Raw genomic sequence first — 22,320 nt, 5'->3', positions numbered from 1 at the left:
GCCGCCGCCCTCACCACCGCCGCCCTCTCCGCCGCCGCCCTCACCGCCACCTCCGTCTCCGCCACCACCCTCGCCACCACCACCCTCGCCACCGCCACCCTCTCCGCCGCCACCCTCTCCGCCCCCGCCATCGCCGCCGCCGCCATTGCCGCCCCCGCCGTCGCCGCCACCCCCGTCACCGCCGCCGCCATCGCCACCACCTCCATCGCCCCCACCACCGTCACCGCCGCCGCCTTCACCGCCGCCGCCATCGCCACCGCCGCCATCGTCCCCGCCGCCTTTGCCACCACCCTCACTGCCGCCGCCCATTTGCACTCTCCATGGCCTCGAGCTGAACTTCGAAGACACCAATCCCACCAACGACACCAACATGCTCGGCGGCTTCAAGGGCGGAGACGACACTATATGCACTGGAGAAATTAGCTGGGACACCCACAAGCCCGATGGCTGCCCCTGCGGCTGCGGATGCCAATGCAGCAGCACGGTGCTCGACAGCGCTCAACACGAGATGCGCCTGCGACAGGTCGGGAAGCTCTTCCAGGGTGACTCCACCGAGGCCCACGTGCTCGACCTCGTCATCAGAAATACCACTGAGTACATGCCATGGTCGAGCGCGCAGAATGGACGCAGCGACGGTGATACCTTTGCACAGATTTCCCTTGCCGCGAGCCAGTCGCTTGCGATGCGCTTCGCATTCGAGGATTCAGTCACCGGCAAGGAGACTCAGATCCCGTATCCTTACGACATGTGCTTCTTCGACATGGACACGGGCACGACGATTGATGGGGTCGAGGTTCTCGCGGAGACGCTTCATGCTTGCGGCGTCTCGAGCTTCTTCCATCAGGGGAAGAAGCCTGCCGATCGACTGGGGCTGCCCGCACGCGTGGCCGACTACATCTGCAACAGCACCGACATCGCTGTGGAGGACTACATGGAGATCAACAGCACCGACAGCTGCGTCACGGTGCGCGCGCTCGCCAAGGGTATTGGCAAGGACAACCCTCGCTCGTGGTCCGACGTCTTGCTGCTTGACGGCGACATCAGCGCAGGGCCCTGGGAAGCGAGTGGCCGTTGCGCCGACTACAATCTTTGTCCACCCTCGGGTGTTTCTGGCGAGGCTCGTGGACCCGGCGTCCCCGGGCCTATCCAGGACATTATCACATGTGAACCTGGCAGCACTGACGGCAGCGATGAGGCGGGTGTGTATCCCAGCACAACCACGCCAGGGGGCAACTCGATCCTGGCGCGGCTGGTGGGCAAGCCATACCGCTATACGATGCCCAAGTTCATATGCCTAACATACCCGGCCGGCACCTCCAACTTCACCGTGACATTCACCGTCGGCAACAACCCGCCGTCACCCGCTGGGTATGGGCGGAATATGCTCTTTGCGGGCACCGGCAATGCCGAATGCATCTTTGATGAGGCACCCCCGTCAACGCCACCAGCAAACCCTCCGTTGCCCCCGCCGCCCTCGCCGCCGCCGTCTCCCCCCCCACCACTGCATCCGCCGCCCTCGCCCCCGCCGCTAGTGATGCCGTCGGCTCCACAGCCACCCACCTCTCCCTCTCCCTTACCGCCATATCCTGATCCCGCTCCGCCACTGCCCACGCTACCGCCCTCGTCGCCGCCCTTGTCGCCACCACCTTATCCCAGTGCTAGAGCTATTTGTTGCGGGGTGGCAACAGCCATCAGCCCCCCGGCCCCGCCCCCCCCCCGCAGAAAGAAAGAAAAACGCTCCGGGCGCGGAGCAGCGACTCCCAAGCACCAGAAGCAGCACGCTCCGAGAAGGCAGAGCGCCGCCGCCACAAGCGGGTCGCCGCGTCTTCTTTTTGGCACGACACTGGGCACTATAAAAAATAAATAAAACGGGCACGCCAAACGAGGGGTGGGAGAAGGACAGGGTCCCCACCTGCACGAGCAGGATCTTGTAAGGACGATCAGGGACACAGGGGAAGGGGAGCGGGGAGCGGTCCCCGCGCTAAAGAAAGAAAGAAAGAAACAAAACACACAACCAAGGGAGGGATGGGAGAACGGCACGCCGCCACCACACAGGGATTTTAAGGAGAGGAGGGTGTGATGCGCTAGCCGTCGCCCACCCTGGGGAGTCTGCCGGTCCCCGCGCTGGCGCGGAGTCACCTGGCTTTCGGAAATTTATTCGCCGCGCTGCGGATCCCTGGCTATGGAGCGGCCCTCGAGCAGCAGCCAGGGAACGCTTTGCGAGCCGCCTCGGCCGACTTTCGTGTGCGACGCACTGGACGAGAAGCAGCTGACGACCTCCCTGCCCTTCAAAGTTCAAGTGCGGGTGCTCGATGAGAAAGCCGAGGCGATGTCGTCGTTCCAAGGCGACATCATGCTGCTCGCGATTTCGCGCCGCACGTGCCTCGCGGAGGGGTTCGAGCGCAAAGCACTGGGGCGATGGTGCGCCCACCCTCGACTCTCATCGCGGGCGGCCGCGTTATTTTTGCTGCGCTTCACTCCGTCTCGGTCCCCCCCTCCCCCCCCCACAGGCAGCCCGCCTCGAGCCCACTCCACCACGAGAGCCAGTACTCCCACGGTTTCGACTCGGAGGTGGCGGCGCCCGGCTCGAGCCACAGCCTCTACCTGAGCGGCGGCAACGACGCCAACTTTGGGATGACGCTCAAACTGCCAGCGACCGCGCTCGAGGCCGAGCCTCCGGAGCACTCGCCTGCGGCGGGCGGCGGGCCCGGCGAGTCCGAGTACGAGGACGCGGCGGCGCTGAACGGCAAGTTCCAGCCGGACGCGGTGTCCTTCTACGTGCGCACAGACAACAGCCTCGCGGACGCGGGCCACTTCATCCTCGGCGAGAGCAACGAGGTGAACCGGCGCGTCGCGCAGTTTCAGTTTACGCGCGACGGCAAGATGGGCCTTCTGGGGACAGGGGGCACGACCCACGGCGCGACGCCGTACGAGAGCAACCGGTGGTACCACGTGATGCTGTGCTTCGACTGGAAGCGCAAGACCGTCGCCTTCTCCGTCGACGGAAAGCTGCTGCAGCGCTCGGTGCCCTTTCGGCGCGAGGCGTCCAACTTTATCGGCGCGTGCGCGCTCGGCAACCGCGACCGGTGCACCACGTGGTTCGACTCGATCCGGTTCGTGCAGGAGACGACGCTCAACCGCGTCGCGGTCTCGATCGTCGACGGCGTCGCCGAGACGTGGCTCGGCCCGCTCGGCGAGGACGAGGAGGGGCGTTCGCTCGCGGCGCGAGACGGGTTTGTGCTACGCGCGGAGGATGCCGACGGGCAGGTGTCGGAGCTCGCCGGCCCCTACCACCCGCTCTGCCGGATCGAGGGGGCGCAGCGCGTCGCGATCAACAACGCCGCCCTCGCCGACTTCAACACCTTGCTCGCCGACGACGCCAGCGCCGACGTCACCTTTGTGGTTGGCGGGCGAGACGTGCCGGCGCACCGCTGCATCCTCGCCGCGCGGTGCGAGACCTTCCGCCGAATGTTCAACTCTTCGATGCGCGAGGGGTCGCGCGAGGAGGGACAGCGCGTGCCGATCGCCGAGGTGTCGCACGCGGCCTTCTCCTGCATGCTGCAGTACATCTACAGCGGCGCGGTCGCCGTGCCAGAGGTGACGACCCCCTCCCACCCCCCTCCCCCCCTACCCCTCCCCTCCCCTCCCCCCGCAGCCGCGCGGCGCGAGGAGGGGGCTGTTGCCCGCCCTCCCCCGCCGGCCGCCCAGCCTCCTGCGCTCCTCCGGCCCCAGGAGCTTGCCCTCGAGCTGCTCGGCCTCGCGGACCGCTACCTGCTCGAGGGGCTCAAGCTGCTCTGCGGCTTCACGCTCACGCGCATGGTCTCCGCAGACACCGTGGCTCCCATCCTGCAGGCCGCCGACCGGTACGACTCGCCGTCGTCGCAGCTCAAGGCGCACTGCATGCAGTTCGTCCTCTCCAACTACGAGGCGGTCGTCAACTCGCCCTCCTTCGAGGAGCTCACCTCGAGCCCGCAGCTGCTGCTGGCGGTGACGCGCGCCGCAGCCAAGGTGGTCGCCCCGTCCGGCAGCTCACGACAGATCTCGTGGGACTCGGACGGCGCGCCGGGGAGCAAACGCGCTCGACACGCGTGAGGACGTGGCGCGCGCCAGAGGGCGCGGTGAGGGGAGGGAAGGGCGAGGGAAGGGCGGGGCGTAGCCGCCGCGCTTATGTACCACAATTGGGGAGGGGGAGCGGCCGCCTTGGAGGCCTCGTGTAGACACGCGTGGGCCAGAGTGCGATGGTGGTGATGATACATTCATGCTGTGAGCCTGTGACATCGAGCGCGAATCTTGGGAGCACGCTCGGGCCTTGACTACGCCGAGCGTCCGAGCCTGCTCTACCTCTAGACGTAGACCAACCATCCACTTGGAGCACTTGGAGTGCAGTCGGCAGCCGCACGCCCAGGACCAGGAGCTAAGAAGCGCACCCACCACCCAGCACCAGGCAAGCCGCGATTTCTCTTTTCATCGTCTCGGGGGGGGGGGGGGGGCCTGAGGGAGGGTGTAGAGGATGTAGAGTGTAGAGCGCTGTAGAGCTGTAGAGATGTAGAGTGCTGGAGAGCGCTGTAGAGCTGTAGAGCTCTACATCCGCCGCGTGACGAGGCGCCTGCGTTGTAGAGCGATGTAGAGGCGCTCTACAACGTGAAATCTCTACAACAAACTCTACATCATAAGCGGCGAACGAGGCACGGTCGCTCTCCGACATGAGGCGCGTTGCACTTGCCAGTGCTGCCCTGGCCTTCTGTCTGCCCGCCCAATGGGTGGCAGGTGCCTCTGCTGCTATGGCATGCCTCACGGCTGCGACTGGCCGGCGCCTCGGCGCGTCAGCTCGGCTCGGCGTAGCGATAGTGGCCAGCGCAACTCGCCTGGACTCAACGCTCAGCCAGGAGCTCCCGCACGCGCTGGCGCGAGTCATGGCGCATGCAACGCGTCTGAATGCTCGCCTCGCCTCGCGCAAATGCGACCGTCCTCGCAGCCGACAGTCCACCGCCTGCTAAAGAAGCACAGCGACGAATGCGGCACCGGCGACACATGGCAGGCTGGTCATGACGCAGTTATAGGGTGTTGTGTGCCGTCAGAGGGACTCTCTGTGTGTCAGGGATAGTCAGGGCTGTCCATCAGAGCTTCACTAAGCTCGGAGACACCCCATTAGCGCGGCTCGACCTCTTTGAGTCACTGCCTTCCCGGCGGTTTGGCTGTAGAGCCTCTACAACAAACTCTACAACAAAATCGCGCTCTACATCGCTCTACAACGCAGGCGCCTCGTCACGCGGCGGATGTAGAGCTCTACAGCTCTACAGCGCTCCAGAGCGCTCTACATCTCTACAGCTCTACAGCGCTCTACACTCTACATCCTCTACACCCTCCCTCAGGGGGGGGCTGGTTGGAGGTTGGCTGGTCCCGCACTTCGCGCACTCGGGCCCGGAAACAGTTGGTTGGTTGGTGTGGCCTTTTGCGCAGGGTTCCGGCTCCTACCCGGATAGGGGGTCTGTTGACCACGACTCGCGCCAAAACGCCCTACCTACCTATCTATATCCCCAGGCCGCGCGCGAAGCGAAAAAAGACGAAAACAGGCGGTACCTACCTGTTGCAGGGCCCTCTGGGGCGGTCAAAGCCGGACCTACCTACCTATTGCATAGGGTGTCACCGGTAACAGACCCCCTATCCGCGTAGGAGCCGGAACCCAGCTTGGTAAAACCCAAGCGAGTCGGCTGGGCTATACCAGACAGGTCCAAGCGGCGCGAATGCCGCCCAAGCGCAAAGCTGCGCCGCCACCGGCCAAGCGAAATGTGCGTACTAAGGCCATCGACGGTGCGCCCGTCTCGTCCGAGCCAGCCGTGTGGACCGTTGCCCGCCTCGGCGCCAAGTCCAAGCAGCAGCGTAAGGCTGAGCACGGCGACCGCTCAAGGCAGACGAAAACGCTGTGCGGGCGGCTTGCATTGCGGAGAGAGGGCGTCGTGGGCGAAGCGAGTGTCAACCCAAACTTCTTGGGACGCCTCCTCGGCATGACGCACAGAGTCAAGGACTACAATTCATACCGGAGCCGCGGGCACGCGGGCCGCTTTGAGGCCGGCACGAATGATCGAGCGGTGATGGTCACCAGCATGGCGGCCTACGATGAGCTGCGCAGCGCGATCGGCGCCGAGCACGCGCCGCTGATCGAGGACGGCGATCTCGGCGAGAACATCCTTCTCCGCGGCCCCTCGGCCACCGCGAGTGAGCGAGCAGGGGACGGGCGGCTGGCGGTGGGGAGCTGGCTGCGTATCGGGTCATCGGTGCTCGAGGTGACCGAGGCCAATAACCCCTGCTATCGATTCAATACGCAACCCTGGGCAGCGGCGGCGAAGGAGCGCTGGGGCAGCGGCTCGCCCGACGGGCCGGAGAAGTGGTTCCGCAACCTTAAGTGCCCGCTCAACAATGAACATTTCCCTGGCGTGCGCGGCTGGCTCTGTCGGGTGGTCGAGGAGGGCGAGGTGGCAGTTGGTGACGCCGCTGGATTGCTGCCCGATGACTAACTGGGCCCTCCCCTCAAGCGTCAAGGCCGCAAGCGGGGCCCTCTCTCGCTCTCGTGTCTCGATGCACCCGCGGTCCACGTCCTAGACCTAGTACGAGCTCCTATAGTCCACGTCTCGGTCTCACCTGCCGTGTCCTTACACGCGTCCGGTTTGCGCGGAATGGTTGAGAGAGTAACAGCACGACTAAAATGATGGCCCTCACACTGGCCGACCTATGGCACCCCCCTGTGAGCAGTGTGCCACACACGACAACCCCAGCCGGGCATGCCTCGAGGGCATGCCGAACTCATGCACAGTGGGAGCCGGGCCCAGGATGGCACTCGAGCTCTTCTGACGGCGCCGTTGAAGCACTCAGACGAGATCCGAGGGCGTTCGCTCCGAGGGCGCGGCGCGCAACACGCGGCGAAGTGCGACCGCCGCGACCGCGAGGATCCCGGCCACGCCGAGCATGGCGAGCGCATTTCCGCCCTGCACCGCCGCTTCTGGCTCTTGCGCGAGTCCCCAGCGCCCGGGCCTCTTGCTGCTGACGGTCTGAACGGGCGTGGCGTCCTTCGCCGCGCTCCCGACGGTCTGGACCGGTGTGGCATCCTGGGCTTTGGACTGGAAGGAATAGAGGCCGTCAGCAGTGGTCTGAACTGGGGTGGCATCTTTCGCGGCGCTCCCAACCGTTGCAACAGGTGTGGCATCCTGCGCCTTGGTCTGCACGGTCTTTACTGGCTCCTTATTGCGCCCGCGCTTCTCGTCAACGGCTTGCGGGTCGAGCGCGGCGACGCACGCGATCACAGCGAGGAGGAAGCGCGACATATATACAACGTACACACACACATTGATTGGCAGGACCAACCCGACGGCGGGCGGCGGTTTGTCTCTTTTTTGTTTTTTTCGGTTTTAAAGAAGGAAACATAGGTCTCAGCTCGGGAAACCTATATAGCATACCGGAGGAATTAGACACCACAGGTACGCACACACCGACGCCGGAAGTGCCAAGAAGGACGTCATTAGTACGAAACCTCAGAAGGCCATGGGCGCCGAGAGAACATTCCCCCGAGAGGACAAAAGAAAAGGCTTCGCACCCCCTCCTTGCGCAGTGACCCTCGCTAAGTGTCGCCGTTATCGGGGCACGCTATCCTGCGCAGGCAGGGCAAGCGGGGGCGGGGGGCACTCCCCCTGGTCTGATACTCCCCCTGGGGTGTAAGAATATCTATTTTTTAGCGACCACCTCCTCCGGCAAGTCCTTTCGCCGTATCTCGCCGTCCCTCCTCAGCGTCGGAAAAGTCGAACTCGGAGTCATACTCGGAAGCAGGCACAGACGGCCGCGGTGATTTGGCAGGCGGCGAAGAGGGGGAGGGGGAGCGCGGCGGTGCGTGCTCGTGGCTCCCGCTGGTGCCAGAAGGGCCAGCGCCCAGCGCGCTCAGCCTGTTCTTGTTCACCTTGGGAGAGGGGGGTGGGGTCCACCTCCCTTGGGTGCGGGCTGGCGGTCAGGCTTGCGCTTGACCGCCTTGCCCGGCGGCTTGCGGCCAGGGTTCCTCATGGTGAACCTGTCCGGCATGCGCCGGCCCCATGCCCCGCCCTTCCCAACCCTGGTCCACCCCTCGGGCGACTCGTTGGGCTGGGGTTGCTGCACCTGTTGGTGCTGCGGGTGGTGCCTGCGGTGCTGCGGCCGGAGCTGCAGCGGCGGCAGGCGGTGCTGCGGGCGGTGCCGCGGCGGAGGTGGCAGAGCAGGACTCTCCTGGTACGTACTGGGCTGGGTTTTTAGGCATTGTGGGGTTGGCACTCCCATCGACCCTCATGACCTCCTGCGGTCTCTGAGGTGGACACCAGTAGGTGTGGGACCATAGCCAGGGTACACTCGAAGGCTGGGTAAGCAGTAGAGGTCGATACTCGACGCGTCCCACATGGTCTGTGTCGCTGTCGGCACGCTGTCGACAGGACGTCGAGCGACACCGGTGGCAGTGCCACCCAGGAGTGGTCGGGCGGTCTCCCGTCATGAGAGAGCCACCATGTGATCCGTATGATGATTCCTGACAACCGCCTCAGTCAACTTTCGTCACAGTTCCCGCTCTGAGAGGAGCTGCGGGTCAGTTCGACAGCTGGAGCTGTGTCGCCGGCGTGCGGCGGCCTGCCTCCGGAGGTGCCTCTGAGGTGGACATTTTTTGGTCACCGTGAGAGAACGCGTTCGAATTTTTACACCGGACCTTCAACTCCGCACGCGCACCGGCCAGGGCTGCAATAGTGCCAGTGAGGCGAAGGCGCGAGTCGGAAGGCCGCGACCGTCAAGTGTTCCCGTCATGAACCCAAACATGAATAAACTACTTTCTCTCGCCATGTAAGAAACATGTAAGGCAAAGGGGGTATTCGCATGCACATTCGCAGAGTTCCGCACGCGCAAACGACCCACGTCACGTCACGTCCCGTGCGGCGGCTAGTGCGGCGGTGCCTCCCTTTCCTTACCTGGCGCGCACCTCCTTGTGCTGCTCCTCGCGCCTCCGCTCCTGCCGCTCCTCCAGCGGCGGCGCACCGCTATAGTAACGCTCGATTGCTACGAGGAGCTCGGGTGTGGCGGGCTGGCGCTGCGGCAGCTCCTTGGGCAGCTCGTGCTGCTCGAGGGGCGCAAACGGCGCGACCGAACGCGGGTTGGACTGCCGCCGCCGCTTGAGGACCGAAGCCAGGATGCCAACCTACAGAACGAACCTCACGCTTCTCGAGTGGGGGCCCCGACGTCTGCGCAGCGCTACGCGTCTCGCACCGGGACGTTGTATGCAGAGGACAGGTTCGCCTAGTGTCCAGCAGCCCGGAAGAGGTGAGAAGGCCGCGGCTGCGTGCGCATCAGACAGGCGCGTGGCTCACCATCGGGCCGGTGGCGGCCGCGCCGCCGTGCGGGACTGGGTTGGGCAGGAGCGGGGGCGGGAAGCCCGGCGCGCCATACGGGGAGAAGCCGGCCGCCATCGCGCAAGCCTGCTGTTGCTGCTGCTGCTGCATCATGTGCTGCTGCGCGGCGAAGTGCTGAGCGACGAGATGAGGCTGCGGGAGTGGCTGCATGCCAAACGGCTGCGGCGGCTGCGGGTGCGGCGGAACCGGGTAGGGCTGCTGCTGTGGAGCGAAAGGATGCTGTTGCGGTGCGAGTTGAGCGTGCATCGGTGTCGGCTGATGCGTGCCCGCCCACGCCATGTTGGGATAGGGCGGCATCGTCCCCGGAGCGGGCGGCATCGTCCCCGGAGCGGGCAACGCGGCCAGTCCGGCCTGCGTATACTCCTGCACCTTCCTATGGTAGTATGCATAGCCGGGCGACGCCTCGTCGAACAGAAACGCAAACGTTGGGTTGTCGCGCTGCTTGTTCCTGATGAGCGCCTCGAACTGCTCGCCGTTCTTCACCTTGAAGTCGGCCAGCTTGTCGATGGCTGCGACCATCTCCGGCGTGAGGCCAGGAGCGGCAGTCGCCATCGATTCCGTCAGTGTCCTCTCAACGACGACCGAGCGAGCAGCGCGCGCACACCGAGCACAAGGTAACCCACACCCTCTCTCTATATGCCCGCCAAAAGAAAGCCAATTCCCAAGTCGGGCCCTCGGGGAGGCCTCCCTTCTCTTGAGTTTTTATTAAATGCTCCACATACCCAAAGCGGCCAACCCTCTCCATCACGGCGGAGACAGCGAGAACGATGGGGAGCAAGACAATCAAGATCAACGAGCGTCTGTGGTGGTGACCTCCCATCCCTCCCTTGTGGGATACGTGGCTGGGTTCACAGCGATTGTAGGAAAATGACGGGAACACTTGTCGCGGCCTTCCGACTCGCGCCTTCGCCTCACTGGCACTATTGCAGCCCTGGCCGGTGCGCGTGCAGAGTTGAAGTTCCGGAGTAAAAATTCGAACGCGTTCTCTCACGGTGACCAAAAAATGTCCACCTCAGAGGCACCTCCGGAGGCAGGCCGCCGCACGCCGGCGACACAGCTCCAGCTGTCGAACTGACCCGCAGCTCCTCTCAGAGCGGGAACTGTGACGAAAGTTGACTGAGGCGGTTGTCAGGAATCATCATACGGATCACATGGTGGCTCTCTCATGACGGGAGACCGCCCGACCACTCCTGGGTGGCACTGCCACCGGTGTCGCTCGACGTCCTGTCGACAGCGTGCCGACAGCGACACAGACCATGTGGGACGCGTCGAGTATCGACCTCTACTGCTTACCCAGCCTTCGAGTGTATCCTGGCTGTGGTCCCACACCCACTGGTGTCCATCTCCGAGACCGCAGGAGGTCATGAGGGTCGATGGGAGGGCCAACCCCATCACAATGCCTAAAAACCCAGCCCAGTATTTTGTCGTCTTTTTTTATTCTGGCCTGTGCCGTTGTGCGTTGAGCGTTGTGTCCCATATCAGGGGCGCAGGAATCTGGTTTCTCTGACTCTGTCTCTTCTCTGTGTCTCTCTCTCTCAGTCTACGAGGTGTATACAGAAAACTTCAGCGGGCATCTACCACCACGTGCAGACGAGAGGTGTGAGGCGGGCAGACGTGCGACAGGAGTCAGGAGAGAGGGGGAGAGGTGCGGGCGCTGGTGAGCTCACGAGCTCGCGTCCCTCGCGCGCGGACGGGCGCTGTGGGCCTCACACGAAGTACTGCAGGTCGATGTCGGCGGCCGACGTCGGGAACTCGAGCTCAAAGTTGGCGAGCACCTGACAGAGAGGGGGAGGCGCGTCGGCGACGTCTGGCGCGCGGTTGCTGCGGGCTGCAGTCCGAGCCAGTGCCTCCGGGTGGACGGTGCCAAACGTGCCGACCACGCGGCCCGTCGGCAGCACAACCTCGGCGCAGCGGCCGTCCAGGTAGGCAGGGTCGCTCCCGCGCCGGATGGAGAAGCCCGACGCCTGCGGCCGCAGCGGCGGGGCACGGGCGGGTTCGGGTCGGCGCCTCAAGCGCGGAGGAGGAGGGGAGGAGGAGGGAGGAGGGGAGGGGGGGGGGGGGGGGGGCTCGCGGAGGCCGCACCTTTGGGCCCAGCATGAGGAGCGAGCGCTCGACGGCGCCGTGCAGCACCTCGAAGCCCGACCCGTCCGCGCCGGTGTACACCATCGCCAGCCGGCGCTGGTTCGAGGCGCCGACGTCGGACTCGTCGTCGACCAGGACGACGTCTGCGGCCTCGAAGAGCTTCCACGGCAGCGGGTTGGACCTGGCGGGCGGGGCGGGCGGGGCGGGGCGGCGGGTGCGGCGGCGCTGCGGCGGCGGGAAGTGGCGTGGTAACATGCGGTAGCGGCGCACTTGTTCTTGCCCAGCGTCTTGAGCAGGCCGGGCAACAGCGACGTGCGGCAGACCTGAAACTCCTCCGTCTTGGGGTTGGAGATGACGACGGCGCGGTTGGCGCCCCCCTCCTCGCGGCGCAGCTTGGAGAAGCAGTCGTCGCTCGAGCAGAGCGCGAAGGAGAGCGCCTGTCCACGGGGGCAGAGATCTTCAGTGACACTCCGCCGCTCACGGGAGGAGGAGCAAGGCCAGGAGGAGCAAGGCCAGGAGGAGGCGGGGGCGGCGCGCGAAGAGGCGGGAGAGGGAAGGGGCGGGGGGGGGGGGGTGCGCCTCTGTGAAGCCCATCTGCGCGAGCTCGATCCGCATCAGCTCTGTGAGCTTAGTCACGGGCTGCTGCGACCCCATGCAGCAGACGGGCGGCAGCGGGCGCGGCAGCTTGTTGAACGAGTACGCCACCGCGACGTCCTCCATCACGTCGCAAGCGTGCATCACGTCCGGCCGCGTGATGGGCACGCGCACAGAGACAGACTCGCCGCCGTCGACGAGCGACGCGTCGAGCATCATCTTGCGCAGCAGCGGCGGGATCGCCTGTCAGAGACACACGTCCGAGACAGGTCGGTGAAGGGTCCGAGAAGGCTCGTCCTCTCGCGCGCAGCGGGCGGCGAGGATCGCCTCGGCGGGCAGCGCGTCGGCGCCGAGCCCGACCGCGCGCTGGATGTATCCCACCCCCGCACTTACCACCCGTTCGGAGAGGTCGGGCGTGAGGACCGTCTGGCCGGCGAGCTTGGGGTGGGAGGGGCCGGCGGGGTACTGAACAGCGACGGGCTCGACGGCGAAGGGGGTGGAGGCGTACTCGGAGAACATGGCGACGATGGTGTTGAGCACCTGCTTCCCCTTTGTCAGGTCCGTGCACGTGCACTCGATGAAGACGTTCCGCGTCTGCGGCGAGATGCGCGAGTGCTCCCCGTTGATGATCGGAGGCAGCGAGAGGACGCGATCCTGCGAGTCGTAGAGCACGGGGTAGTGGGAGGCGCCGGCGAGGATGGGGAGGAACTTCTTGAGCGGCGAGTTGCGCGTCGGGTCGTTGTAGAAGGCGAAGAGCTCCTCAGCGTCAAACTCCTTCTCCTGCGCCAGAGGCACGAACCGGATGTCCTTTGGCGGCCGGGCCGTGTAGCGGAACGGCGGAGACAGCTTGTCGAGGTCGTGCGTGCCGATGGCGACGAGCGTCCGCCTCCGCGCGATGTTGTGGTGCAGCCGGTCCTGCAGGTCGAGGAACGAGTTGTACGCCCGCTGGCCGAGCGTGCAGCCGCGCAGCACCGCGCAGAGCACGTACGGACGGATGCCGGCCGTCTGCAGACGGGCGGACGGCGCAGTCACGAGGGAGGCACCCGGCGCGCCGCTCCGGGAAGCCCGACCGGAGCCGACCACCGCGCGCGGGGGAACGGCTGGGCTTGCACAGACGGCGAGGCCGAGCGCGCACCGGCGGCTCGACGGTGATGCGCAGCTGCGGCTCAGGCGGCGAGAGCGTGTACGTCGGAGGGCTGTCGAGGCCGAGGAAGACACGCAGCGCCCGCTTCATCCCTTCGAGGCACAGGATGTCGTACCGGTTGGCCGGCACCTCGATCTTGTAGGTGACCACCTTCTCGCCGGACGCAGCGCCGCGCGTCTTTGTTCCCGCGTCCTCCTCCTCCTCCACGTCGTCCAGCTCGATGCCAAACTCGAAGCAGAGCTCCTGGAACTCGTCCTCCGTGTACGAGCGGCCGAGGGCCTCAAAGAGCGGATCTCGTAATATGCCGACCGTAGGCATGGCAGCAAGCACTCACCTCGACGCTGCAAGGCCAAGAGAAATACGCTACGTAGTTCAAGCCGCATCGCGCCCTCGCCAAACACGCGGCCACTTTCTGCTCTACGGAGTTTGGAGGAGCGCCCCGCCGCCGTGCCCCGCAACAAACAGCCTCGCTGGGCCAGCCAGAAGATAGATAGAGATAGATGCATAGATGCATGCATACATCGGCTCGCGAGGGGTGCTAGTATGTATGAGACCGATACGTCGCAGTTCTCTTGCGCAGGCACTAACCCCGCCCGAGGATACCTTCCGTGCATTCGGAGTCCCTCTCCTCATCGCACGCAAACAAACAAACCCAGCCAGTCAGCAGTCCACCCACCCACCTTCGTTCGGGTTCCGGAAAGGAAGGACAAGTATGTAGGGGTCCATGTCGAACCGATCCTATCCCGGTGCTCGGTCGTCAGTTTCTATGTTCGAAGGCGGGCGCGGTGCGGTTGCGGTGTCGGTGGCGAAATGAGATAATGAACGCGGAATTTTGGCCTCCGTCCGGTTCGCGGTATGTGTATGCCGTGCTCCGGATGTGGTTCTGACGAAGCGGCCGAGGACGCGGGCTGCTGCTCAAAGTGTCTTAGCGGCACGCGATCGTGCTGCGGCCGGTTCTGGGGCGGCTGGGTTGACTTTATTTGCCAAAGCAACATCGTCGAGCTTGCCATTGGCGTTGCCGTCGGCATTGCTTTCGAAGAGCTGATCGCGTCGTTCACAGACAGCTTCATCAAGCCAGGCGCCGGCCGCATGAAAGATGGACACGATCGCCCTTCCCGCAGCCGCGGCTGCCCCGTTGCCACTCTAAGTTCACCCCTGCCCCCTTGGCAGCCATGAACCTCGTCAAAGGCGGAAGTTCGACCTCTGGGTCGGTCTTTGTCAGAGGGCAGGAGTTCACCATCTCAGCCTTTCTGGACCACCTCGTCTCGTTTGCACTCACCATGCTTGTACTCTACACCGCCTTTTGGAGGCCCTACCTGATGTACCATGCTCACAGAGAACAGAAGTCTTCGGCCAAGGTGGAGAGCGAGACCAGGATCCCTCCCGACGAGCGGGTTATCCTCGCGGCAATCCTCGAGGAGCTGAAGGCGCAGAATGGCGCCGCGGGAGGGAAACCGCCGACTTCAGAGCTTCCGGAAACTTAGTGACTGCTCCTTTCTCTTTGGCCTTGGAGCTGCGCGCGGACCAGTGCTCTAACCATAACGGCGTGGGACTGGGATCGAGATGAGGGCATGAGGCGATGGTACTAGATTCGTCTCAATGGGGACTCGAGTCTCGACTTGCACCCCTCGCCATCTGTGTCCACCCTCCCTCGCGCTTGCCTTCCCCAAACTCTAAAATTATGTATGTAAAAGAGTGAGCGCATTAGCGGATGACACCTCTCACAGTGCTCGGAGAGTCGGAGACGCGTCTCATTCGTGGAGAGAGAGAGAAAGGGCCCCAAAAGCTGGGCAAAATGGCGCAACTCGTGCCTCCTCTTGCTCTAACAAGTCGGACAAAATCAAATATTCTTAGCTTCTCCGAGACTGGAGACAGTCACACCCCAGTATCCAGACCAGGGGGAGTGCCCCCCGCCCCCGCTTGCCCTGCCTGCGCAGGATAGCGTGCCCCGATAGCGGCGACACATAGCGGGGGACACTTGCGCAAGGAAGGGGGTGCGACGGCTTTCTTTGTCCTCTCGAGGGAATGTTCTCTCGGCGCCCATGGCCTTCTGAGGTTTCGTACTGATGACGTCCTTCTTGGCACTTCGGGCGTCGGTATGTATGTGTTCCCTCGGTAATGTGCTACGGGTATGGGCCGCCGGTTCGACGCTACCGGTCCACGAACATCTACTCTGCTGAGGTCGGCCGGTGGCACCTCGATGGTCGAGTGGCCTACCGGTTCGAAATCGGCGAGTTGACCCTTAAATTTTTTTCAACCTGAGCGTGCTCAATTTTTGCTCTGATGCCTCCTACGTATTCGAAATCAAGTTCTCGGGCAGGCGCCCGGTGCGTTGGTCGTTTTTCGTCACGGGAGTAACAAGTCGGACAATGATCAACGTCATTTTCGCAGTTTAGCGACAGCCTATAGCGGTTGAACTTCACAGCCCCAATGACTAATTTAGTGTAACGATCGCGTGCACCGTTGCCAGCGGCGGAGCCGGGCATGTCTGGGGAAGACGCTGCGCCGAGTACCCTCGATCCTGCTGAGAAGCCGCGCCACATCACAATGGCGCTGATCGCGGAAAGCTCAGACAGCTCACTCGAGCCGGAGGAGCGGGCGCAGCATGTCGTTGGTCTTAGACGGCTCAGACTGGGTCATCTCAACCTCGGTTCAATGGAGGGTCTGGATCCATGCAACGCCGCAACGCACATCTATCTCCAGCACAATCGCGTGCGTGAGATCGAAGGCCTCGACTTCTTCCATGCGCTCCAGTTTCTCGTTCTCTCGCACAACCGATTGGAGTGGGTTAGCGGGGTGGCCCATCTCCCATCTCTCCTCCACCTCGACCTCTCGCACAACAGCATCGACGATGTGGCCGAGCCCAACAACCTCTTCCCACAGTCACTCATCCACCTCGACCTTCGCGCCAATCCATGCTCTGCAAGGCCGAGCTACCGCGAAAGCCTTCTCGGAGCTCTCACGCAGTTGCGGCGCCTCGACGACCAGCCCACCGAGTCCAGTGACGAAGAGACAGACTCGAGCTCCTCGGATGAGACAGAGGCCCCGCGAGCCATGCTCACAGAGGTCCCACGCATGGCCCCCGGAGAATCTGCGGAAGATGTGTACGAACGCCTGGTTGAGAGAAGATGGGGAGGCTCCGCTGGCGGCACGGCAGGGGTGAAGGACAAAGTCGCTCAGCTCCGAGAACTGTCTCGATGCCGACGACAAGCGGAGGCGTCACAGGTGTAAAGCTGAGTGATGCGTACTTGCACATGCGTGGTGTGTGGACAACGATCGGGTGAGCGCAGCTCTGGACTGTGTCGCGCCGCGCTCCCCCACCCCGGGGAGCAGGGTGCTCTCACTGGCCTCTGCTGAGTGGTGCTCTCTACCCAGTTGAGTATATAAAAACAAGCTCTGCAGTCATGTATATGGCATGAAACATACGGGCCGGGTTTCCCCCCGTGTGTCCCGAGTGCGCAGGAGGTGGGAGCGAAACAGAAAAAGCGTGTAACCTGCACCTCGGCGGCTGCTCGTCTACCCCGACCCCGACACGAGACTGGGGCCAGCGAGCTGCACTCATATCCCAACCTGGAAGCTCGCCACGCTGTGAAAGCACCCGTGCGACCGGGCGACTTTCCTTTCGTGCTCGTGCATATCCCCTTGCCGCCACGTCGCCCTCCGAGCTGCCGTGCCTGGAACGTGCCTGGAACGGAGAAGCGCGCGATAGCGCGAGCCGCCGCCCCTCAGCTGCGAGTCAGGGCGGAGAGCGCGGCGCGCAAATCGCGAAGGTCGGTGTGCAAGCGCGGTGCGAGGTCTGCGGAGGGCGACGAGGCGAGGTCGCCGCCGAGCCGGACGATGTGCGCGTCCAAGTCGCCGGCGATGGCGAGCTCGCGCGCGGCCGACACGAGCCGCCGCATCTCGTCGGCCGACGAGCGGGCCGCCTCGAGCCAGCCGCGTAGCAGCGTGACGAGCGATCCGAGGAGGTGCAGCTGCGTCGCCGGCGACTCCTCCCAGAGCGCACGCATCCGGCGGCCGCAGTGGTGGGTCCCGGCGTAGCATGCGTAGAGCCCGCCCCAGCTCACATCGGGCCGCACTGCACCGCTGGCCGGCGAGAGGAGGGAGACCACCGCGCCGGACGCGCCCGACGCGGGAGGCTCGGTGAGTGCGCGTCGCTCGAGGAGGGCGCAGATGGTGTCGAGGCAAAAGACGTAGTCGGTGGGGTGCGCCTTGCGCAGCCGCGCCACGACTGCGCGCACCTCGGACCACGGCGCCGGCGCCGCGCCGTCGGCCGTCGCCGGTGCGAGCAGCTGCTGCAGTGCGAAGTCGACGTACTCGGGGTAGGCGCGGTGCGGCGCGGCGAAGTCGAGGACGGCGAGGGACGCGCTCCACAGCTGCGCGTCCCACGCGAGCTTGAAGACCGCGGTCAGCTCGAGCAGGCTGCCGGCCGCCGCCTCGGCCTGCGAGGCGAGGTCGGCGGCGAGGGAGGAGGCGGGCACCCCCTTGCTCGCCGCGAGGGCGGCGAGCGCACTGCCCGGGACCGCCGGGTCCGCCGCGCCCAGCCGCTCGAGCTCAAGCACCACTCCGAGCTGCAGCCGCGCGAGCTGCGCCTGCTCGTCGGCCGCGCGGATAAAGTCGGCGCCGAGGCGCGCCGCGCCGTCGGAGCCCGCCGCCTTGGCCGCGGTCGCCGCGAGCGAGAGCGCCGAGATGCGCTCCTCGAGCAGCCGCGTCTTGCTGCCCTCGGCCCCGGCCGAACCCCCGTCCGGCGCGCTCGCGGCGCGCACCGCCTGCGTCGAGAAGGCGGTGGCGGCCTCCACGTACTGGCCGCGCCGGAAGAGCAGCCGCGGCAGCAGGTAGCCGCGGGAGAGACGGCTCACCGCCTCGCCGAAGCCAGCCGGTTCCGGTGTCGCGGCCAGCGCCTCCCACGACTCGAGCGCCTCGCCCGCCGCGGGAGAGAGGAAGGCCGCCCACACGCGCCGCCCACCCTCCGGAGGCGGGCCGGCGGCGCAGAACGCCTCCAGGCGCGGCGAAGCGAGCTCGACCAGCTCCTCCTCCCGGTTGCCGTACAGGAGCCACCACGCCGCCGCGTCGAGCAGCAGCTCGTCCGACGGAGCCTGACGGAGCGCCTCTCGAAGCAGCCGAGACCACCCCTCGCCGGCAGCGGCGGCGGCCGCAGCCGGAGCCGCCGCCGCGCTGGCCGCTGCCGGGCCGGGTGCTTTGTGCGGGTCGACGGGGAGGGGCGGCCGCGCGAGGAAGTCAAGCTTGTCGAGCAGCACGCGGTAGCAGCGCAGCCGCGCGCAGATCGCGCCCCGCTGCTGCTTGGACCAGCCGTCCACGCCGGCCGCCGCGCCCGCCGCGGAGAGGGCTTGTGGCGCCAAGTTGTCGGGGTCGGCCGCGCGTACGGCGGCGAGGGGGAGCTGAACCAGCGCCCGCTCGGCGGCCTCGCTCACGGGCGACGCTCCCGGCGCCGGATCCACCGGCGGCGCCGACGCCCGCTTGGCGCGTGCGTGGTGGGCGAAGAAGGCGTCGACGAGCACGGCGAGGTCGACCGACGCGTCGGCAGACACCGCGGGCAGAAAGGCGGCGAGCGCGTCGGAGAGGAGAGCGGCGCGGTCCGGCTCGGCGGTCGTCGGCGCGTCGGCGCGCGAGAGAAGCTCCCACGCCTGTTGTATTATAGCACGGCACAGTTTGTGCACTATTCCATCATATTACATGATTAGAGATCTCGCAATCATGTTGTATGATTCGATCTCCCACGCCTTGAGCGAGCTCGCGTCGGCGCTCGAGAAGAGCTCGGGGCACTCCGCCTGCAGCCGCCGCGTGACAGCCGCGCCGCCAGCAGCCTCGGCAGCGCCGAGCGCGTGGAAGAGCGCCTTTGGCAAGCGCGCCTCGATGTCGGCGTCCCAGCGGCCTGGCTGCGGCTTGCCGCGCCCGTCGAGCAGCAGCGGCACCGCGAGGCCCTGCAGAGTGAGCCCGGCGGCGAAGTGCGCCTTGAGCTTGGGAGGCAGCTCCGGCAGCTCGGCCAACCTCCCCGGGGCGACCTCGGGGGAGAGGAGCCGCCCCGCGCCCGCGTCGGCGGCGGTGTCGATGGGCGGTGCGGCGGCGGGCTCGTCGGGCTCGGCGACCGCGGCGAGCAGCAGCGAGAGCTGCGCCACGCGGCGCGCGAGGCAGATCACGGCGGAGAGCGACTCGGCCTCCTTTTCGCTCGCGTGCGTGCGCTCCATCGAGCGCCAGCGCGACTCGGCGACGGCGCGGTCGGCGTACACGATCGAGCCGACCGACGCGCGGAGGCGCGAGCGGCTGCCCTCCATCCCCCCGGCGGGCGGGGCGCCCGCGCCGGCGGGTGTGAGGCCCCACTCACCCGAGAAGGACTCGAGGTGGGCAACCAGCCGGGTGAGGCTGGCGTGCAGCCGCAGCCAAAAGGGGCGGCCGTGCCGGAGCGCGAGGCCGCCTCGCGGCGTGCTACAGCAGAGGGGCTGTGACCAGCTCTCGTGCAAGAGGCGCGCCACTGCGCGGCAGATGCCGCCGTGCCGCCCCGAGTGCCGCTGCGCCTGGCCGCGGATGGCGACTCCCTGCGCCGTCGCAAACGCCTCCGACATGGCGGGCGCCGCGCCCGCCACGACGCCGCCGTGGTGCTGCGCCCAGCCGGCGAGCACGCCGGCCGTCGGCTGGTCGGCGCCAGGGGAGAGGACGGCGAGGAGGCACATGGAGCACGCCTGGGGAGCGAGGGGAGAGGCGAGGGGGGGGTGAGCAGCGAGAGGGGAGGGCCTCGCGCCCGAGGCTCTGCCGCGCGGGTGGCGCGGGTGGCGCGTGCGCGCGGCGGCGCGCGGCGGCGGGCGGCGCGGGGCGGCGGAGCGGCGGCGCGGGGCGGCGGAGCGGCGGTGGGCGGCGGCGGAGCGGCGGTGGGCGGCGGTGGGCGCGGCGGCGGCGCGGGGCGGCGCTCCTCGTCGGCGCCGTAAAACGAGAAGAAGTCGTTGGCGGGTGAAGGCAGCCCGAGCTGCTGGGCGGCGGCGGAGCGCGGCGAGGCGGCGGCGAGGAGCGGGTCGAGCGGCCGCCGCTTGAGCACGCGCTGCACCCCCTCCGAGGTGAGCAGCACGAAGGAGCGCAGCGCTGCAGAGTGCTGCGTGGCGAGGGCGGAGCCGAGCGGCGGCGGGCCGGGGCGCGGCTCCTCGGCGACGGCGAAGAGCGAGCCGCGCAGCCGCAGCCGAGTCAGGCTGGCCGCGTCCGAGGCGGGCTTGCCGTCCTCGCCGCGCGCCGCGAGCAGCTCGCTCACGCAGAGCAGCTCGACGGCGCCGGCCGCGTCCTCGACCGACGGCGCGAGGAGGGTCGTGTCGCCGGCGACCAGGGCGGCGCCGCGCGAGCAGCGGAGCGGCCGCCCGTCCGAGGCGCGCGGCGGCGCCACCGCAAAGAGGGGCCGGATCTCTGCCGGGTGCGAGCGGCGCCCGTCCGCCGTGTTAGGCGCGACGCGCACGCAGACGCGCACGCCGGAGGACGAGACGAGCTCGAGCTGCATCAGGTGGGAGACGGTGGAGGGGATGGGCGCCAGCGCGACGAAGGCGGGGGAGAGCTCGCGCGAGGCGGCGGGCGCCCGCTCGGCGGCCTTGATGTCCTCGTCGAGCCGCTGCAGCGTCTTTGAGTCGCCCGCGATGGCTCCGGAGTGGCGCAGCGCGTGGTGAACGGCGCGCGCATCCATCGAGGCGACGTACCGGAGCGAGTCGCCCTTCTCGCCGAGGTCGTACACGCCTGCGGGCCGGGGGGGCGGGGGGGGGGCATCACAGGGTCGGCGAAGGCCGTGCGGGACGGAGGGGCGCGGCAGCAGCAGCAGCTCCTTCCGACGCTGCCGGCCTCCTGCAGGGCCGCCAGGCGGGCTGCACGCACCGAGCGCCGACGCGGCGGTGAGGGAGTAGAGGATGTTCCGCTCGGCGTCGTACTCGAGCTGGACGATCGGGTCCGCGCACTCGTGGAAGGCGGAGAGCACGAAGTTGTACGCGCGGTCCCGCTTGCGCGACACGTTCTTCTTTTGGCACATCCGGTGCGACCCGCCGAGCCAGCGCTCGGAGAAGCCGTACTGCAGCTCGTGGAGGAAGCCGTCGGCGCCCGCCATGAAGACGCGGCCGCACGGCGTGTGCGCCATCGCCACGAAGTTGACGCCTACGGGGAAGGGCACGAGCCGGCTCACGGAACTGTCTCGCGCCAGCAAGCCCAGCCAAGCCAGCCGAGTCGCCGTCGGACGGGACGGCGAAGCCGGTCTCGTGGATGTCGATCGTCGAGTCCTCCGCGCCTACGGCCGTCCCGCCGCGGGGTGACCGGACCCCTCCCTCCCCTCGCCCCTCCCTCGCCCCTCCGTCTCTGCTGCCTGCGGGTCCGGTCGGGTAGACGGCGAGCACCACCACCTCTGAGGGCGTCGAGAGGAGGAGGAGGTGGCGCGGCGTCGCCTCGGCCGCAAAGACGCCTGGCTTGCAGGGCACCAGCGCCGCGTTGATGATCGTCTGCTCGAGCCCGTCGTACCTGCAAGCCACCGCCCACCCAGGGCGCGGCGTGAGCCGCGCTGTGCCGCCGCCGGCAGAGCGGGAGGGCAGGGCACGCACTGGTAAAAGCTTCCCGACGGGTGGTTGTAGTCCCAGAGGAAGAGCATGTGGTCGATGGTGAGCCACGCGCGGTGGATCTCGGGGAAGAGGCCGACGAACCTGCGCGCGGGCCGGCCGCTAGCCTCGACCCGGCGATGTGTGGCTCGAGGCATCGCGGGGCGGCGCACATGTGATACTCGAGCTGCTCGGTCGCAGCTTGCTTGAGCGCAGCGGGCATCGGCGCGAAGCCACCCGGCGCCTCCATAAACTGAGGCTGCTTGTGCAGGGGCAGTTCCGCGTCGCACGGCTCGAACAGGCCCTCGTTGGCGCGCGCCTGCTTCAGGAGCCGGTTGTACAGGTCCGTCTCGTCCTTGACCTTTGCATCGCGCTGAATCAGCTTGGCGATCTGCTCGCGCGCCGCCTCGAGGCGCCCTTTGGTCTTGTCGGTGAGAGGCGGCATCAGGGGATGACAAACCGAAGGTGAGCTGAGCTGCCCGCAAAAGCCTCTTTCTCGCCGGCTACCGCAACGTCGTGCCTCCGGCGCGCACAG

At 66.8% G+C, this 22,320-nt stretch overlaps 7 protein-coding genes across 7 annotated transcripts in view; 2 read left to right on the top strand and 5 right to left on the bottom strand.

The window, feature by feature from the left end:
* Positions 1-4,274, top strand: part of EMIHUDRAFT_467644 (hypothetical protein) — a gene marked incomplete at its 5' end in the record, with an annotated part of 6,824 nt that extends 2,550 nt beyond the window's left edge. Inside the window, 4 exons of the mRNA XM_005786401.1 lie at positions 524-1,434; positions 2,203-2,421; positions 2,511-3,597; positions 3,733-4,274. Coding sequence (XP_005786458.1) covers positions 524-1,434; positions 2,203-2,421; positions 2,511-3,597; positions 3,733-4,092 — 2,577 coding nt within the window. The 3' untranslated portion in view covers positions 4,093-4,274. The remainder of the gene's footprint in view (positions 1-523; positions 1,435-2,202; positions 2,422-2,510; positions 3,598-3,732) is intronic.
* Positions 4,275-6,866: 2,592 nt separating this feature from the next.
* Positions 6,867-7,319, bottom strand: EMIHUDRAFT_228877 (hypothetical protein; the record flags this gene model as incomplete). The annotated part of the gene is made up of 1 exon (XM_005786400.1): positions 6,867-7,319. One exon carries the CDS (start codon positions 7,317-7,319, stop codon positions 6,867-6,869), a length of 453 nt encoding a protein of 150 aa, XP_005786457.1.
* A 404-nt stretch (positions 7,320-7,723) lies between these two features.
* EMIHUDRAFT_228876 (hypothetical protein) lies at positions 7,724-8,275 on the bottom strand (the record flags this gene model as incomplete). Its single annotated transcript, XM_005786399.1, has 3 exons — positions 7,724-7,749; positions 7,971-8,095; positions 8,256-8,275. The coding sequence occupies 3 exons, from the start codon at positions 8,273-8,275 to the stop codon at positions 7,724-7,726; spliced, it is 171 nt and encodes a 56-aa protein (XP_005786456.1).
* Positions 8,276-8,962: 687 nt separating this feature from the next.
* EMIHUDRAFT_111405 (hypothetical protein) lies at positions 8,963-9,956 on the bottom strand (the record flags this gene model as incomplete). The annotated part of the gene is made up of 3 exons (XM_005786398.1): positions 8,963-9,193; positions 9,262-9,291; positions 9,363-9,956. 3 exons carry the CDS (start codon positions 9,954-9,956, stop codon positions 8,963-8,965), a joined length of 855 nt encoding a protein of 284 aa, XP_005786455.1.
* Positions 9,957-10,940: 984 nt separating this feature from the next.
* On the bottom strand, positions 10,941-13,546 carry EMIHUDRAFT_441352 (hypothetical protein). Its single transcript, XM_005786397.1, has 7 exons — positions 13,216-13,546; positions 12,408-13,085; positions 12,066-12,323; positions 11,757-11,923; positions 11,487-11,667; positions 11,252-11,368; positions 10,941-11,179 (listed from the first exon to the last, which is right to left on the bottom strand). The coding sequence occupies exons 1-7, from the start codon at positions 13,540-13,542 to the stop codon at positions 11,111-11,113; spliced, it is 1,797 nt and encodes a 598-aa protein (XP_005786454.1). The 5' UTR covers positions 13,543-13,546; the 3' UTR covers positions 10,941-11,110.
* A 539-nt stretch (positions 13,547-14,085) lies between these two features.
* Positions 14,086-14,708, top strand: EMIHUDRAFT_228873 (hypothetical protein; the record flags this gene model as incomplete). The annotated part of the gene is made up of 2 exons (XM_005786396.1): positions 14,086-14,371; positions 14,449-14,708. 2 exons carry the CDS (start codon positions 14,086-14,088, stop codon positions 14,706-14,708), a joined length of 546 nt encoding a protein of 181 aa, XP_005786453.1.
* Positions 14,709-16,949: 2,241 nt separating this feature from the next.
* EMIHUDRAFT_228870 (hypothetical protein) lies at positions 16,950-22,035 on the bottom strand (the record flags this gene model as incomplete). Its single annotated transcript, XM_005786395.1, has 10 exons — positions 16,950-18,317; positions 18,627-18,866; positions 19,029-19,244; positions 19,590-19,919; positions 20,381-20,506; positions 20,675-20,923; positions 21,005-21,354; positions 21,383-21,711; positions 21,792-21,890; positions 21,959-22,035. 10 exons carry the CDS (start codon positions 22,033-22,035, stop codon positions 16,950-16,952), a joined length of 3,384 nt encoding a protein of 1,127 aa, XP_005786452.1.
* Positions 22,036-22,320: the final 285 nt, after the last annotated feature.

The sequence above is a fragment of the Emiliania huxleyi genome (assembly GCF_000372725.1).
Source record: "Emiliania huxleyi CCMP1516 chromosome Unknown EMIHUscaffold_151, whole genome shotgun sequence".
Lineage (NCBI taxonomy): Eukaryota > Haptophyta > Isochrysidales > Noelaerhabdaceae > Emiliania > Emiliania huxleyi.
This window is presented reverse-complemented; position numbering and strand designations above follow the sequence as displayed.